Source organism: Cotesia glomerata, linkage group LG3 (genome assembly GCF_020080835.1).
Source record: "Cotesia glomerata isolate CgM1 linkage group LG3, MPM_Cglom_v2.3, whole genome shotgun sequence".
In the NCBI taxonomy this organism is placed as follows: Eukaryota; Metazoa; Arthropoda; class Insecta; order Hymenoptera; family Braconidae; genus Cotesia; species Cotesia glomerata.
In genome coordinates, this window is record NC_058160.1 from 26,768,570 (window position 1) to 26,788,417 (window position 19,848).

At 26.8% G+C, this 19,848-nt stretch overlaps 1 protein-coding gene across 3 annotated transcripts; it reads left to right on the plus strand.

The window, feature by feature from the left end:
- On the plus strand, positions 1-19,687 carry LOC123260969 (forkhead box protein D2-like). Of its 3 annotated transcripts, none has more exons than XM_044722378.1 (9): positions 1-242; positions 2,600-3,042; positions 4,339-4,459; positions 15,216-15,851; positions 16,875-17,082; positions 17,155-17,203; positions 17,326-17,401; positions 17,483-17,635; positions 19,337-19,687. In XM_044722378.1, exons 2-9 carry the CDS (start codon positions 2,980-2,982, stop codon positions 19,498-19,500), a joined length of 1,470 nt encoding a protein of 489 aa, XP_044578313.1. In that variant the 5' UTR covers positions 1-242; positions 2,600-2,979; the 3' UTR covers positions 19,501-19,687. The 3 variants fall into 3 exon arrangements, with proteins under 3 accessions (XP_044578313.1, XP_044578314.1, XP_044578312.1); XM_044722379.1 differs by having other exon boundaries at positions 17,504-17,635; XM_044722377.1 differs by having other exon boundaries at positions 2-242; positions 17,474-17,635.
- The last annotated feature ends 161 nt before the right edge of the window (positions 19,688-19,848 follow it).

Consider the following 19,848-nt stretch of genomic DNA (forward strand, 5'->3'; position numbering starts at 1 on the left):
TACGCCGACGCTCTTTCATACAACAGTCCTCTTTGAAACAACAGCGGTGTTATTCCTCGGTACTTCGGAGCTCGCTTACTCACTTGAGTTCGATTATTCCCTCGAGTAGTTAATAGTTTGTATTGTATCAATCCCAAAACACCCAAATCCAAAAACCGTGCTTCAGTGATAGTGACCACAATTTATTTAAATTAAACACTAAAAAGACTAAAAGAATCAACAAGTGATTTGTGAGGCAAAAGGTTAATTACTATCTAAATAAATATTGTTAATATAAGATAACAACCCATTAACAACAAAGTTTACAAATATATAAAGTTATCATCTAACAGTCAAAAATTTAAAACAAACAAAAATAATAATTCAATTAAATTAAGTTATTTAATTAAGTATCATTTATTGATAACGCACTAATTGTTTTATAAATATATAAACATCCTTATCATTGTTATTATTATCAACAATAAATATTAATATTTATTACTATAATAATCGTGAATAATAAATAATAAATTTTTTTATTTAAATCATTTATTATTCAAATAAAATTATTTCTTCACAATAATTACAAGCGTTTGTACCGCTCTCAGTGTCAACGATTAATGTCTTCTTTAAGAAGTTAATCCATTATTACTGTTGCTGTTCAAGTTAACCATGTTCTATTGTCGGCTAATTAATTAGTGTCTTATATTAGTTGCTGTAATTAATTTTGTTAGTTTTTTGGGGATTAAATTTAATTTAATTTTTATTTATTTTTAAATTTGAATTTTTTAACATAATCTTGATTTATGATTATGTTCAAAATAAAATTTTTGTTGGCAGAATTTTTTATTTTAATTATTAAAAGTGAAGTTAAAAAAGAAATAATCAAAAGATTTTATTTTTTATTTTTTATAAAAAATTTTGATGTGAAAAAGATACAATTAAATATTTTAAACATGTCATAAGTAAGAATGACATTGAAGTTAGCAGTCACTTGACTACACGGAAAGAACAAGATGACACTGGATATCATCCCAGATTATACTCAGTGGTATCTGTGACAAAAAAAAATTTCAAATAGTAGCTAGTATAATCTAGATTATACTGAGTGATATCTGGATTATACTCATTTTAATCTGGATTATACTAGTTACTATCTGAAATTTTTTTTCACTCAGTATAATTTGGGATGATATCCAGTGTCATCTTATTCTTTCCGTGTATTTTTTAATTTTTTTTAATAAATAAATTTTTTCCAAAAAATTATTCAAAAAAAATTACATTTTTAATTTTTATGAAAATGAATTTAGCAGATACTAATAATTTTTCTAATAAATAAATTACTGGATAAAAAATTGAGAAAAAAAAATTGATATTTGGGAAATTTAATAAATTAAATATGCAATTTTTAAAAAAAATTTTTCAGAACAAATTTTTTTGTTAAATAAAATTAAAAAGTGGTCAAGTGACAGCTAACTTTAATATCATTTGATTTTTTTTAATTTGTACATGTCAATTTTTTTTTTTTAATTTTTTCTATCATAGTTAAATTGTTACACAAAGTTTTAAAATGATCAAATATCTTCTAAATTAATTTTCATTAAATAAGAAATGAGCAAAATTTTTATTTTTCATATTTTATATTTACTTAAAATTTTTTATAATAAATAACAGCAATTTTTTGACAATTTTTTTTATTAATATCGACGTTCTAATTAGCAAATTGTCTAACTCCATTTAAGAAAATCTTCCATTTTTGCGAAAAAACAATCAATTAGAAATTTATTATCACTTAAAAAAACAATTTAATATCTAATAGAGGTATAATATTTTCGGTTGGATCATTTAAATAATTTATAATTGGACTGTTATTGTTACTTCAAAATGTTAAAAAATCACCTTCTAAAAAATACGGAGTTAGACCAATTGCTAATTAGATCATCGATATACAAATAATTGCAATATTGAAATTAATATTTACCAAAAAATGTATTTGCCAATTTTTATCTATAGTTTTTAATTTTTTAAATTATTTAAATAAATAATTAATTGATTTCTTTATTAAAAAAAATTGTTTTTCTATAAATACAACAATTGTCAATGCTTGCTATTTTGGGTAAGGCAAAGGGACAGATCAAGAGCTATAAAGTCATCTAAATAATTATTGGGCATAAGCTAAAAAGAAGAGGGTGAAGGGTGGGGTATTTATATTTTGGATCCGGTGCTATAATGTTTGAATATATCTAGGCGATCGATTGCCGACGGAAACACTCATGATCAAAATAAAAGGCCGCCGGAAAAAGATGTTAAGAAGGCGCTAAACGCTCGCGCTGATGATGCTGCTCACTTCTTCATTCTTAATACTTAGTTATAGCTGGCTAAAGTGTTCAGCTGTCGCTTATTTGTCACCCGGTTTTTTTTTTAGATTTTTTGTCAGATAACACATTTGTTACATTAGGGATATAGCGTGTAGCGCTTGACAACCCTTTACTTTTTTTACCCTCTGATTAACGTCTCAATATTTGTGTTTGTATTTTTCATTTTTTCTATTAATTAATTAATTACTTATTAATATTATTTAACAATAAAATTCATTTTTAATTATCTTATGTTACAGCTGTTTACGTAAGCGGCGATTTTAAAAGTTTTGATTCGGAGTAAAAGAAATTCTTTTTTTGATTAATCACTGAAGAAATCAAGGGTCAAATCGAGCAGCCAAGTTCAAGACCTTCAGATTGTCTGTTAAAATGTATTTTAATTATAATTATAAAGTGACTTGTTTTAATATTGTGACTTAACGATCGAATTAACATTAATAATCATTTTTTAATATTTATGTTGATTGCAAAGACTGAGTTTATCGGTTAAGGCTCGTTACTTACTTTTAATGTGAAGTGATGTCAAAATTTGTAAGAAGATATTTGTGAAGTTTTGTAGCATACAGTGAAGTAATTTTATCGGTATGTGTTCGGAGATTACGAGTTTTTAGACTTTTTTATGAGTTATTTTATTCCTAACACGGACTTAAGAATGGTATCTCATATTCTTTCACCTTCTGGGGTAAGTTTAGTTTTTAAAATATTAATTTTTTGGTTTTTAAAAAATTAAAAAATTTGTTTGAGATATTTAATATTTTTTTTTTTTAACTAATTTAATTTAATTTAAAACTAATTAATTAATAATCAACTAATTAATTTATAGTTAATTTTTTTTTATTTAATTTAATTTTTTAAGAATAAAAATTTTATACTAATTTTGTCTGTTAATATTTTAATGTTTTAATAAAGTAAATTTTTTTCTAAACATCTCAATAAACAAAAAAAAATTGTTTAACTTCAAAGTAAATTTAAAAAATTCTAATTTTTTTTAGAAATTAAATTTTTTTCCAAATTTTTTTATTAAAATTGATAAATTTTAAAAATTAAAATTGATAAATTTAAAAATTTTAAATTGATAATTTTTTAAAATTAAAATCTATAAACTTTAAAAATTAAAATTTATCATTACTTAAAAAAAATTAATTCAAATTTGTAATTAAAAAATAATTTAAATTTTTGGATTAAAAACATCATTTTTTCAAATTAAATTACTTTAGAATCAACAAATTCTTGAAATTAAAATTTAATTACTTATAAAAATTAATTTCTCTACTAAATTAAATCATCGAAATGATTTATAAACATGTTCATATTTGTTCTGGATAATAAACAACAATTATTAGTAATAAATACTCTAAATAGTCAATAAAAAATTGAAACAACAATTAAAATAAAAAGTATATGAATGAACATTTTTAAAACGCATTAAATATCGATTACGAAGAAAATTTCAAGGCTAGAAGGATTAAATTACAATACTGAAAAAATCAATACTTATAATTTATTAATCAGTTGATAATAATTATAATTAATACTAAACAGTAGTGCCAAAAAATAAGCGAGAAATTTGATATGACTTTTGAGTAATTTTTGTTGTTTGTTTTGCAATAAATAAATCACTGAAGCAAAACATGAGATGTAGTAATACAACTAATATAAGCGATCTAGTTCTCAATAAACTGCTTAAGATGATAAGTTTGGCCAGGCATAATGCGATGTCAAAACAGGGTCGCGGTGTTTGTAAGCTGCCCGACAGGACTTCAAACATCTTGAGTACAGCCAAGCATGCTCATGCATTATTTAGATCCTGAGTATTCAAACATCGTATTAATTATTTTATAAATTCCATTGTATATTTCTTAAAATTAGCCATTAAAGCCCAAATAATTTGACAATATCTGTAAATTAAATGTGAAGATAACAAAAAAAGTTAGTTAAAAATAATTTAAATTACTAATAAAATTTTTTTTTTTTTCAGGATATTCAGCAGGACAGTTTAGGAAGTCCTAGTTTAAGTAGTTTGCAAGATTCGCCTCATTCTTTAAAAATAAAACAAGAACCTTATCAATTATCACCGTCACTTCCAGCTCTTCATCAAGGTAATTTTTTAATTTATTTTAATAATTAGTCAAATATAAAGTAATTTGACTACTAAGTGCTTAATTTATCTTTTTTAATAATTACTGTATCAATTTTAGAATATAAATAGCGCATACACATTATAAAAGTCAAATTTTGGCTTTATTTTATTTTACTTTTAATCTATATTATTAAGAGAATAAGCGAAATTTTGTGACCAAGATAGTCATACGATAAAGTCGGTTTTTTTAGTGAAATTTCGGGTCATTGCAAAAGTCTTGACTAGAATTTGTGCCTTTTCATATCATTTTCACCAATTGTCAATTTATGATAATAAGTATTTAGGCTGCATTCGAAAATGCTCTATCTCTAGATACATAATTAAGAAGGTGACCGTCTCTTTTTTCTCATGCAAAAATTTCTCGCGACAAAAATTGTCAGCAATAATTTCTTGTACAATATTTTTTCACATAAAAACCATGATGAAAGAGCCATGTAAATGTTTTTTTTTTTTAGAAATAATTGTAGTTGATTGTAAATAATTGTGAGAAATTTTTGCTGAGAAATTTTGGCGGGATTAATAAAGGCGGGGAGCCAATTAAGAAATAACCTTGTATCTCGTGAATTATTGACATTTTTAAAGATATAAGCTCATCCCGATGTTACACTCATCAAGACCTTTCATTTGAGTACCCACATCAATTTTTCATATATTTATATATATTATAAATATATATATATGAAAAATATATCAAAAATGCATTTGGGTACTCAAATGGAAGGTCTTGATGAGTGTAACATCGAGATGAGCTTATATCTGTAAAAACGTCAATAGTTAAAAAAGTACAGTGCAATTTAACATAATGAAGAAATGTCCTTGTATCTTGTGAACTATTGACATTTTTAAAGATATAAGCTCATCCCGATGTTACACTCATCAAGACCTTTCATTTGAGTACCCACATCAATTTTTCATATATTTATATATATTATAAATATGTATATATGAAAAATATATCAAAATGCATGTGGGTACGCAAATAAAAGCTCTTGATGAGTGTAACACCGGGATGAGCTTGTATCTTTAAAATCGTCAATATTAAAGGAAGTACAGTAAATTTAACGAAAGTCACTATTTAATAAAGCAAAATTTTATTTATTCATAGTTTAAAAGTCACGGTAGTCACATAGTGACTGCAAGGTTGCTAGTTATTTATTAAATTCAAAGAATTAATATTAAAAAAAGAGATTTTTGTAGTTGAAAAGTTTAGTTAATAAAATTTTAATAAAAAATTCAATTATTTTAATTCAAAATTTAGTAGAAATTTACACTAATCTCAAAAATTAGGACATTTACCTTAAAATTGAAGAAGAAATGAAAAATTGGACACAAGTTTCCAGTTGACTTGTCCCAAAGTTCTAATAATACTAAAATATAATATATAGCGAGTATATGGAGAGAAAAAAGTATCAAAAATGTAAATGGATAGTAAGAAGCTGAGGATGAAGATGAGTATGAGGGAAATGAATTAAATAGACATGATGGACCGCGGGAGCGTGCGAGCCCTGATCTCTCTTCACGGCATTTAGTCACACCGTTTGGTAGTAAGTAACGTATGAGTTGTACAGTGCGTCGGAGACGGAGGAGACTGAAGAGACGTCTTATTCGTTAATAGTTTATATTTGTACATAGTACACATCTTCATTTAAATCCTTATTTACGAGCTTGGTACACGAACATACATTTACACTTAACTGCTCACAAAATAACGCTAAATAATTACATTCATTTCGTATATTAATTATTTATTTCTTGGGATTGGGAGTATGATCACAGGAAGTGCCGAGATGATTACCAAAGTTTTTATTTCATGTATTGTTGATGATGAAAATCTAAAAATTTTAGTCGATATCGTCTTACTTGGATTGAAATTTATTATATCGGAAGCAATTAAAAGAAGAGATAAGAATGGAAGTTTGTAAGTGTATTATGTATGTAATCTCGTATTGTATTACTTAGATTGATTATCATTTAGATTTATATGTAAATATTTATTTAATCGCGAGTATTAAAGTGATAGGAAAAAGTTTTAGTTGTAAAAGATTTATTTATTTATTTGTAATGTAAGATGTAAGTTGATTTTATTTTAAAGTTAAATATTTGAGATTTTCGTGTTTGAAAGAAGAGATAATGTTTACTAGTAAAGATATAAAAATTTAATAATAATAATAATTTTTCAGAACTTGAGTTTAAAAAAATGATAAAACTATAATTAATCTATATTATTAAGAGAATAAGAAAAATTTTGACTTCAGGATAGTCATATGATAAAATTGTTTTTTTTAGTGAAATTTAGTTTATTGCAAAGGTCATGACTTGAATTTGTGCCTTTTTAAGGTTTCATATCATTTTCACTGATAGTCAATTTATGATGATAAGTATTTAGGCTTCATTTGAAAATGCTCTATCTCTAGATACATAATTAAGAAATCACCTTGTATCTTGTGAACTATTGACATTTTTAAATATATAAGCTCATCCCGATGTTACACTCATCAAGAGCTTTCATTTGAGTACCCACATCAATTTTTCATATATTTATATGTATTATATATATGTATTTATGACAAATATATAAAAAATGCATGTGGGTACTCAAATGAAAGCTCTTAATGAGTGTAACATCGGGATGAGCTTATATCTTTAAAAACATCAATAGTTAAGAAAGTACAGGGCATTTTAACAAATATCTTGTGAACTATTGACATTTTTAAGGATATAAGCTCATCCCGATTTTACACTCATCAAGACCTTTCATTTGAGTACCCACATCAATTTTTCATATATTTATATATATTATATATATATGTATAAATGAAAAATATATCAAAATGCATGTGGGTACTCAAATGAAAGCTCTTGATGAGTGTAACATCGGGATGAGCTTATATCTTCAAGTACAGTGCAAATTAACAAAAGTTATTTAATAAAGCAAAATTGTACTTATTTATAGTTCAAAAGTCACTAGCAGTTACATAGAGGCTGCAAGGTTACTAGTATTAAAATTAAATCAGAAAGAAGAAAAATTTTTTATATAATTTTAAATAATAATTACTTCCATATTTATAAATTTATTATATAAAACAAATATATTTATAAAAAAAACTCCATCAATAATAATAATAATTAATATTATTAATTTCTTAATAATGAAAATAAGGGTACTTAAAAATAAAAAAAATCCCTCTCGGATGAAGAAATATCCGAAAAGCCATGTATACTTAATTATAAGATCCATGATCCATGTAAAATATATAAGCATAAGTATATATAAAATAGAGGGCAAGAATTACGGGTCGCTAATCTTGGAGAGCTTTACGGTGACCTGATATATGGTCCTATGAACGCCATACCGCGCTTCGTATTCCGTAATTTTTATATTATTCTTTATACTTATTCTCACCAGCCCGTTTTAGCGTTTCATCTCTTCTTCTAAACTGTGTACTACATACTATAAAATACAACTTATATACTCAAGATAACTTTAAGTATAATTGGTTGAGTACGCGCGTGTAAAAAGTTCCGCTTAACCGACTCGGCAGCTGAGTTTAAGCTCTTCGCTTTATTAATAAAAATATATATTTGCATCTATATCAAATCCCCAGATTACTTCAATTTCATTTTACATATTTACATCTTTGATTTTAAAAAAATCATTAAAAAAAACGTTCTTATCAATTTTTTCTCAATCAAAATTTCTCTGACTTTCTTTTACTTATACAAAAGTAACAAAAAATTTTCAGAGCTGACGTGACGTAAGCTTTATTTGACGTAAAAATTTTCTTCAGTCACACGGCGATGAGTTGTTAATTTTTGTTTATTTATTTTTTAATCGGGTTGTCAGTTTACATTGACTAAAATTTTTTCAGTGATATGTATATTTATAGATTCGTAGTAAACAAGGGCATGCTTTGGGGCCAATCGTTACACGAGATAAGAGGGATATAAGTAACATTTAATCGTAATACATTTATAAATATAAATATAAATATCAATGCATTAATAATAAAATAAAATATTAATATTATGTATATTATATTACGTGTATTATAAATAATAAATAACACTTATAAAATAAAATAAAATAAAAATTTTAAATTAAATGTATGCAGGTGAAGATACATACTCTAAATCATGTATGTCTTGTATCATTTGTTTGCTTGTAGTGTTTAAAGTCAATGAATTTAGTGTCATATACTCAACTGGCAATTATCCAAATAATTATTTATCCATGTCTATATTACTTACAGTATTTTATTCGTTTACTTTATTTACAAGTTATTTATTCACTCAATTTCCCGGTTTTTATTTTTTAAAAAAGATAAAAATCAGCAGATGTTATAATGTTGAAGACTTTTTAGAATTATATAAAATCAAATATAATATATATTATAATAATTATGTAAGCGGTTAGCGAAATACTGTAAAATTTTAATAGTGCGGAAAATTTACAGCATCTGTCTGGCTAAGTAGATTGCAATTACATTACGTTATCCTGAGGTCGAGATCCGTAACTTCGATTGGCTGTTTGTCAAGTGATAATACAAGATGCGCTATCGCTTCAAAGATGACCCATTGCCCTGGCTTAGTCCCAGATTCTTACACGGAAAAATTTAATTGCGATAACAATTGTGCGTTTTAATTTATTTAAAGTTTTCAATTGAACTTTTGGAAAATTTTTTGCAATGGGAAGAAATAAATACTAATTTATAGATCTGCTGGTACTTTATTATTATTATTATTATTATTATTATTATTATTATTATTATTATTATTATTATTATTATTATTATTATTATTATTATTATTATTATTATTATTATTATTATTATTATTATTATTATTATTATTATTATTATTATTATTATTATTATTATTATTATTATTATTATTATTATTGGTGATGTATCGATGGGGTGACAGAGAGGTCGTAGGTCAAGTTACACTAAATACCCGGGGGCACTTATATCATGGCTAATTGTATCAACTGAAAACATCATATCACGATGAGAGCAAGCACGTGCCCGCTGACTTAGATACTCTGTTGCCAGAGTGGAGAACCGAGGGATAGAAGTTGAGACTGAGATTGAAATAAAAGACTTTAGAAAAAACTTCATCTCCACTACCGCTCTCAAATTCAATTTATTTTATTTAATTAGAGTTATTTTATCTTGACTCGCATTTTTGACGCGCAAGCGAAAAAAAACTCGCGTGCTTCTTTATAAACAAGATTTTATGTCAAGAGTAGTCATAGTTAACACCTGATTGCAATTAGAGATGATATTACTCATTATTTATTTTATTTAAAACTTATGTTTGTTGGAATTTTTATTTCTTCTTAAATTATTGTGTTGACTTAATGAAAATTCTTCAATATTTCTTCTTGTGTATTTTTTTGGTTTAAAAAATTTTGTACTGGAAGAATATTTTTTAAAAATCAAAAATTTCTTCAAAATATAATTTAAAAAATAACTAGCAACCTTGCGGTCACTATGTGACTGCCGTGACTTGTGAATTATAAATAAATACAATTTTGCTTTATTAAATAATGACCTTTGTTAAATTGCACCGTACTTTTTTAACTATTGACGTTTTTAAAGATATAAGCTCATTTCGATGTTACACTCATCAAGAGCTTCCATTAGAGTACCCACATCAATTTTTCATATATTTTTCATATATACATATATATAAATATATGAAATGTATGAAAAATTGATGTGGGTACTCGAATGAAAGGTCTCGATGAGTGTAACATCGAGATGAGCTTATATCTTTAAAAATGTCAATAGTTCACAAGATACAAGGTTATTTCTTAATTATGTATCTAGAGATAGAGCATTTTCAAATACAGCCTAAATACTTATCATCATAAATTGACTATTGGTGAGAATGATATGAAATCATAAAAAGACACAGCTCCAGGTCAAGACTTTTCCAACGATACCAAATTTAATCACAAAAACCCACTTTATCATATAAATACACTGGCCACAAAATTTTACTCTATATAGTGTAGCTGGAAATATGAAATTGAAAAATTAATTTTGTTCTACTGATAATTCATTGATTTTAATATTAACTTTTTTTAAATAATATGCCAAATATTTTTTTTAACAAAGTAAAATAATAAATTATGCAATTAATAATTTTGAAATTCAAAAACAAAATTCCAACTAATTGACTAATTATTAATTGGCAAAGACTTAACAATTTGATTATAATATTATTGCTGGAATAAAAACATTCGATAATTGAGGGTAGTAATTTTGAAAGATTTCATAATATAATAAAATTAATGCGACTCGTATTCTTTCACAGTAATAAACTAATAACAGTAACACAATGTGTGATGTCACGATCGGATTAAATTACGCTTATCAACGATACATATTTAACTCTTAGCTCTTTACGAATACATATTTTACTCTTAGCATTTTACGAATACTAAACCCCGGTGATAAAATTTTTTGTTCCAAGTTTATAAGTCATCGCGATACGACCTCGAACCCTTTTTTTCCTCTGGTAGTTTTTTTAAGGCACGAATATGATTATTTTAGCGAGAATATATTTATGTAATAAATATTTTGACAAAATAATTGAAAAAAAATGTAAACATATATATTATTTTATACTGTAAAAAAGTAGATTGAATTTTAAACAGGAATTGACGGGAGTTTATTTAAACGTTTACAAAAAACAGTGTTATGACAGTCTTTAATATCTTTATTTGTTTTCAAAACATATAAAATACTTTTAAAAAGCACGTGGAACTTTTGTGGTAGATCAGGAACTTCTATCACAATTGTAAATTAATTATATATACTCTTCTTTTGCTTTTTTAATTTTTCTTTTTTTTTATAATTTTTTTTTTTTTTTTTTATTTTAACCCCGCTTTTCAGACTTCTGTCTCAATGGGGGTCCGGCCGAGACCGGAAGGGGACTCCAGGCTGATCGGTACATTAAGTTTTGGCAGAATAAGTTTTGGCGGTATTACATACTTTTTCAGCCTGGAGAGTAATGCGGCGATGGGCCGACTTTGGGGAAACTGCACGCATTTGCCTGTGCCCCACCGGTAGCACAGGGCTTGGGGAAACCATCGAAAAACCCAAACCTGTACAGCCCGGCGTGAGTTACGAGCACCGATGTTCACTGAAAATTAAATTTCAGCTCACACCGGGATTCGAACCCACGCCTCACCAGTCCCAAGCAAGCATGACAAGCATTATACCGCTTAGCCATGGGACTGGCTTTTTTTGTTATTATTATAACTATCTTGCAGAAAATTTATTTATTTATTAAATTTATATGCCAAGGCTTAGCCGAATGGCAATAATACAAAATTTGGATATAATTGATGAGTAATAATTAAATAGTGTAGTTAGATAATAAAGCAGAAACATTATAATAAATGCAATACAATAAATTAATTAAGTAACATATGAGTAAATTCAAATACAAAATAGTTAAAATTTAGTGTTAAATTTTAACTTTAAACTTTTACTTTAGATAAGAAAATTTTTAAATTTGAAGATATATTTTTTTTATCAAACATAATCTATTATTTGTTTAATTTTGAATAATTATCAATTTGATATCTTCTCAAAAAATTAAAACTTCAAAAGTTTTTATCTATAATTTCCAAAATATTTAAAGGAAATAGATGTAAGTTTTTCGACTGAAAGTAAATATAAATACAATCCCGTCATATAAATATAATAATTTAAATAGTGTTGCAAGCACGTACGATATATTTTGTTCCGGTAGCTAGTACACATAATAACACAGTCAGAAGTGAACGAGTATCAACAATACTCGATTTTCGTTCAATGAAACGTGACTACGTGGTCGCGTGGTAAGGACTCAGTACTAAAATACATTTTTGTTTATAATACTGTTATATCGCGAACCGTTTTTATGCACCAATGAATTTCTCCACAAATTTCAGATCGCAGATTTATAAAAGAACGCAAATCCCAAAAATTTTTTTATTTTTTCAAGAAGAATATATGATATTTTTATTCAGTGACTAATGTACAGTTTAATTTTTGTTTATCGGTATCGAAGAATAAAAAAAAAAGAGTACTTGATATAATATAAGAGTTTCGAATTCGTTCTTAGGTCTTGTATTATTACTCTTATATTAAACGACCTAATTGTTTATAGCTCGATGACTTCCACCAGATTCTGAGAACTCTTGGTGGCTCACAAGCCCACGATTTATTCAGCGTTATATTATTATAATTATAATACCCAGCATTGCTAGTCCATTGATTTTTATTGTTTCAATTTCGGAGAAATTGATAACAATCTTGTGAATAAAAAAAAAGCGATTGGTTCTCCTGAATAGAAGAATACTTTGGAATTTTTTTGGTATTTATATTTGAAGCTTGACTCGGGTGTTATTGAATCCGGAACAATCGTCTACAAAGAAGAAATTTAAGGAGATCCACGCGAAGTAATGAAATTTTTTAAACTTCCTGAAAATTTGTAAGTTCAATCTACGTAGCTTAATAATTAATAAAAAAATTTTTAAAAAGTAGGTTTCCGGGATATTTAATTAAATAATTAGGTTTGAAAATTGTAATTTTTACATGTAGGTAAATGGAGATTTCACCAGCCGTGTATTTGGTTAATAATAATAATTATAATTTAATGCCATTAACGATTTAAAAAAAAAAATTTATTTATTAATTGTTTAATTTCAACGCCAAGGCAGTATAGACAAATGGCAAAAGTATGCAAAAAAAATTACGATAAAGTACTTGTATGAATAATGAAGATATAAAATTTAAAAATTTGAGATATTAAGAAATAATCGTTATAAGCTCTCAACTTGATAAAGTCTTAGGAATAAAGACGAAACGTTGCAAATCAATGATTGTTTAAATTGATTTGACCACATTTTCCAATTACCCGTGATCCTGATCATATTGTTGTTCATTAAACTGGAAGTGAACCGTATCAAAAATGAGTAAATTTGAGTATAAAAAATTAAAAATTTAAGAGTTAAATTCAGTGGTGTAAAATACAAAAGATGATAATCTAATATGATAAACTCATGTAATAGAAATGTGTGAATATCAAAAGTTTAAAATTAAGATTCATTGTCTCGTTCACGCTTCATGAAGAAGATTCAAATTTCAATAAAATTCAATTTTCATTGAATTTGATTGAAAAAATAATAAGCTTTCGATTAAAACAATAAAAAAAGTAAATTTTCGAATGTATTACGAAGATATTTCATATTTTTTACGAAAAATCGCAAGGAACTTTCGTGCTTTAAAGTCTTATATTTGACTTGGCAACACCGCTTGTGTAGTTTCTCGGCGTAAAAGTGGCAGTTACACATCTTTACTCCAAATTACTCAACTCTGCGACATACTGTACTCAATAAAAATAATCGAAAAACTTAAAAAAAAAGACAACTTTACTCAATTCATTCATTACTCTATGCTAACTTTATTCAACGCTAAGTTTACTCAGTTCCAACTGTATTTCATGAAATCTTTATTCAATGGTATTTTATAAGTGATGGCGTGCTTTTAAACATCTCTATTCAATTATTTTTTGTTTAATAATATGTTTACTTTAAATAAGTTAAAAAAAAAACTTTAATAATTTTATTCTTAAAAAATAAAATTCTATTGTTTTACAAACTTTATTCAATGTCAACTTTACTCAATTACATATAATTTATATATCTATATATAGTAAAAAATTTTTTTTTTAATTTATTAAATTATTTTATTGGAGTACAGATTACACAGAGCTGAGAAATTTTGAGTACAGTTTTGTTTTTGCCGAATAAAATATTATTAAATAAAAAAATATTGAATAGAGATTTTTAAAAGCGCGCTATCACTTATAAAATACTATTGAGTAAAGATTTTATTAAATAAAGTTCGAACTGAATAAACTTAGCGTTGAGTAAAGTTAGCATTGAGTAGTGAATGAATTGAATAAAGTTTTTTTTTTTTGAAAGTTATTCAATTTTTTATGTTGAGTACAGTATGTCGCCGAGTTGAGTAATTTGGAGTAAAGATGTGTAACTGCCGTATAAGTAACCGCGGTTTTTTAAATGCTAGAAGATCTTAGTCATTTTAGTTAAACAGTAAGGTAAAAGCCCCAATAGATGATCATGTACCAGTATATGATCACTCCATGTATTTGTATACTTATATTTGTGAATATAGATATACAAATACATGGAGTGATCATATACTGATACGTGATCATCTATTGGGGCTTTTACCTTACACAGAAAAAAAAATGTTCTTGAATCAAGTATATAATTTCGAAGAACTTAATGTTTTTGATTTGAGTAGAAAAATTCTTGATTTAAGGAAATTTTACTTGATCCAAGAATTTTTCGTCTTGATTCAAGACAATTACCCTCTTCAAAATTATATTCTTGGTTCAAGAATTTTCCTCTTGAATCAAGTTAATTTTTTTTTTTTTCATTATAAACATAAATAAATTTTAAAATTAGGGAATTCTTGCGGTGTTGTCAAGTTTACACCGAATTAAATGTTAATAATTATTTAATGAGTAAATTTTTCGGAAATTTTCTCAAAAATGTTATTAATTAATTTAAAGATGCATAACAAAAGTATCTCTACGTTTAATTTTTTTATCGACATTCTTTCCACTAAGAGGATACTTGGATCTCCTTAAGATTTATATTTACAGAATATTATTAACATTTGTTTCAGTAAGTAATTATGTAACAGACATGTCTTCAGGATGCATGAGTACGCAAAAAGACTTGGACATGACGGTGAATAATTTCACGCGAAGTTTAACAACTCACCCGCATTCGCTGGGTCATTTGCACGATCACTTGAACCACAGCAGTCCTCGGTCAGCGATATCAATGCATACGTCGAGTTCCTTGCACTCAAGCAGTCATCATCTACATCATCATCATCACTGCGATGACAAGACCGGTGCGTCCCCGCCTGTGGTACTTCACAGCTCGAGCAGCGCGAAAACCTCGACATCTTCGACGCCAAATGCCTCGTCCACGAGCGCAAACACCAACCTCTCGGCGAATACCAACGAGGCCAGCACCACTGGGTCCATCTCCAACAGCAGTGAGGCTTCTTCGACCTCGATAAAACCTCCTTACAGCTACGTCGCGCTTATCGCCATGGCGATTAATCACACTCAGCACAAACGCGCGACGTTGAGTGAAATTTATTCATACATTACCAATAAGTTTCCTTATTATGAGAAGAATAAAAAAGGCTGGCAGAATTCCATCAGGCATAATCTTTCTTTGAATGAGTGTTTTGTCAAAGTTCCTAGAGAAGGTGGTGGAGAACGGAAAGGAAACTTTTGGACACTTGGTGAGTGTTTTTCTTTCATAGTGCTGAAGTTACCTGTCAATTTTTTTAATTTTTATAACAATTCAATTTTAATAAAAAAAAAATGTTTTAAAAAATTTCAATTATTATTTTTTTTCAAATTTTCACATGTGGAATTTTTTAATTAAACTTTTATGAATATTAATTTAGCAGATTTTTAATAATTTTAAAAATTTTGGTGACAAATAAATTATTGAAAAAAAAAATTGACATGTAGAAATTTTAAAAAATTAAAAATGCAATTTTTCATAAATAATTTTTCGGAAAAAATTTTTTTGTTAAATATAACTAAAGTTGGCCGACGTTTTTAATTTTTTTTTCAATAATTAAATTAGAACAGAAAAATATTTTTTAAAAATTACACTTACAGTTTTTCAAGTTTTTTACAAATGAAATTTTTTTTTTATTCTTTTGTAATAATTTTTTCAATAAAAAAAAATTCTAAAAATTTTTAGATGTCGGCTAACTTAATTTTCATTTTTGTTAAATGAAATAAAGAAACGATCAAGTGAAAGACATTTGATTATTTTTTAACAAATAAATTATAGCAAGAAAAACTCATTTGAAAAACTTAATCTTTTGAAGATCTAAAAAATTGTCAATGCAATTTTTTAAAAATAATTTTCTAGACCTAGTTTATTTATGACACTGAATTTAGCTGACATTTGATGATTTTTAGGATTTTTATCAACAAATAAATTATTATAAAAAAAATTTACTAAAAAATTCCTCTCATAGAGGGTTCAAAAAATTACTGATGTAATTTTTTTAAAAATGTTTTCTTAGTAGCAATTTATTTGTTGTAAAAATCAAAAAACTTTCAGATGTCTGCTAATTTCAGTTTCATAGTTTATTTTTCAATAAACGTGTTTGCTAATTTTAATGTCATAAATTTTTTTTATAATAATTTAATTGCTATAAAAATCTAAAAAAATTTCTAACTTCAGTATCTTTTTCTTCTTTTGTTTATCTTAAGTTTTGCCTATAATTATTTTTGATCTTTAGATCCGCAGTTTGATGACATGTTTGAAAATGGAAATTACAAGAGACGTAAGCGCATGAAGAGACCATACAGAGGGACTTCTTATCACCATAAATCATTATTCGGAGATCCGTATCCGACGAGTCATGTTCATCTAGGAGCGACCAGGAATATTTTCGCGCATTCTCCACCTTCTTATGCGCCAACCGCGTACACAAGATACGATGCCAGGTGATTAATATAATTTTATAGTTAAATCATGATGAATCATGCATTAATCATTGAAATACTTGTTTAAAATAGCACGTGGAGTCTCCAACAGCCTCAGTTGTCATACAGTCATTGTCAAGCGGTAAGTTTTGTCTGTAAAGAATGTTTGGAATTTTTTTTAATAATTAAAAGTCCATTCGCCCTGTGCCTTGGCATTTAATATAAATAAATAAATTAATAATAAGTAATTATATTTTTATTTAGCTCCAACCTCAACTCCAACCAATGCAGTCGATGCAAATACCCACGATGAACGGCTACGGACAATTTAATTCTTTAAGTGAGTCTCTTCGCCTCTATTTTGACAATTATTAAAACTTATAGAAGTACCAAAGTTGACGGCGGATCAAAGCGTTTCAAGGAAATTACATCGACGTTTCAGGTAGTACCACCAGTTCTCCGGGTTCTATGCCCAGCAGTTCATTTGTAGGCAATAATTTCGGTAGTTGTTCAAGACGTCACGACACATCCGTCACCGCCGATGCCATGTCTGGAAGATCATATTGGCCAGACAGTGAGTCACAGCTTTATAAATTTTTTACAACCTAAAAATGATTTATATTATTAAGAAAATAAGAAAAATTTTGTGTCCAGGATAGTCATATGATAAAAACGGTTTTGTTAGTGAAATTTAGTGTCATTGCAAAGATCTTGACTTGAATTTGTGCCTTTTCAAGGTTTCATATCATTTTCATGGATAGTCAATTTATAATGATAAAGTATTTAGGCTTCATTCGAAAATGCTCTATCTCTAGATACATAATTAATAAGTTACCTTGTATCTCGTGAACTATTGACATTTTTAAAGATATAAGCTCATCCCGATGTTACACTCATCAAGACCTTTCATTTAAGTACCCACATCAATTTTTCATATATTTATATGCATTATATATATGTATATATGAAAAATATATCAAAATGCATGTGGGTACTCAAATGAAAGCTCTTGATGAGTGTAACATCGTGATGAGTTAATATCTTTAAAAATGTCAATAGTTAAAAAAGTACAATGCAATTTAACATCTTCCATGTCTGGAAGATCATATTGGCCTGACAGCAAGTCACAGCTTTATAAATTTTTTACAACCTAAAAATGATTTATATTATTAAGAAAATAAGAAAAATTTTGTGTCCAGGATAGTCATATGATAAAATCGGTTTTTTTAGTGAAATTTAGTGTCATTGCAAAGATCTTGACTTGAATTTGTGCCTTTTCAAGGTTTCATATCATTTTCACCGATAGTCAATTTATAATGATAAAGTATTTAGGCTTCATTCGAAAATGCTCTATCTCTAGATACATAATTAAGAAGTTACCTTGTATCTCGTGAACTATTGACATTTGTAAAGTTATAAGCTCATCCCGATGTTACACTCATCAAGACCTTTCATTTAAGTACCCACATCAATTTTTCATATATTTATATGCATTATATATATGTATATATGAAAAATATATCAAAATGCATGTGGGTACTCAAACGAAAGCTCTTGATGAGTGTAACATCGGGGTGAGCTTATATCTTTAAAAACGTCAATAGTTAAGAAAGTACAATGCAATTTAACAAATATCTTGTGAACTATTGACATTTTTAAAGATATAAGCTCATATCGATGTTACACTCATCAAGACTTTTCATTTAAGTACCCACATCAATTTTTCATATATTTATATATATTATATATATATATATATATATGTATATATGAAAAATATATTAAAATGCATGTGGGTACTGAAACGAAAGCTCTTGATAAGTGTAACATCGGGATGAGTTTATATCTTAAAAAAACGTCAATATTTAAGAAAATACAGGGCATTTTAACAAATATCTTGTGAACTATTGACATTTTTAAAGATATAAGCTCACCCCGACATTACACTCATCGAGACCTTTCATTTGAGTACTTACATCAATTTTTTATATATTTGATATATTTATATATATTACATGTATGTATATATGAAAAATATATAAAAAATGCAAGTGGGTACTCAAACGAAAGCTCTTGATGAGTGTAACATCGGGATGAGCTTATATCTTTAAAAACGTTAATAGTAAAGAAAGTACAAAGCAATTTAACAAAAGTAACTATTTAATAAAGCAAAATTTTATTTATTCATAGTTCACAAGTCACGGCAGTCAAATAGTGACTGCAAGGTTGCTAGTTTTATCTTATTGATATATTTGATTTATTGCTTGTTACCTAGTGGTCAATGTCAAAGAAGAACCTGGAAGTTCAACGGTCACCTCCGGTGGGCTAGGAACTATCGGCGTTGGAAGTTCGATGGTCGGATCACCGATGTCAGCCAACGTTTCATCAACAGGGTTCCCCAGCATGGATTTCCAAAGTCGTCCCAAGTGTTACATGTGAATTATCAATTGACTATCAAAGTAATTATAATTTATAAGCAATTTAATCCCCAAAGCCATTGAGAACTTTATCCGTCGGCAAATTTTCCCGGACTAGTTTTATTTTTAATTGTAATTGTGATTAGTAGTTACAATATTTAAAATGTATTTTTTTTTATCGTTTATACGTAAGGAATTTATTGATTTTTTTCTCTTTATAAATCAACATTGTTCAAATAATTTTAATTATCGGTTAAGATAGTGAGGATTTTTTAATTAGTAATTGATTAAATATTCCCTTAAGTTTAAAAATAATTGTCAGAGATGTAAATGTATTAATCATTTAAATATCATAAAGAACAATTATTAT

Bases quoted from the DNA above. Each gene is read 5' to 3' on its own strand.
- LOC123260969 (XM_044722377.1), top strand. From the start codon at position 2,980: ATGAGTTATTTTATTCCTAACACGGACTTAAGAATGGTATCTCATATT. The intron at 17,204-17,325 runs GTAAGTTTTGTC...ATTTTTATTTAG, and splicing joins CATACAGTCATTGTCAAGCG to CTCCAACCTCAACTCCAACC. The intron at 17,402-17,473 runs GTGAGTCTCTTC...GGCGGATCAAAG, and splicing joins CGGACAATTTAATTCTTTAA to CGTTTCAAGGAAATTACATC.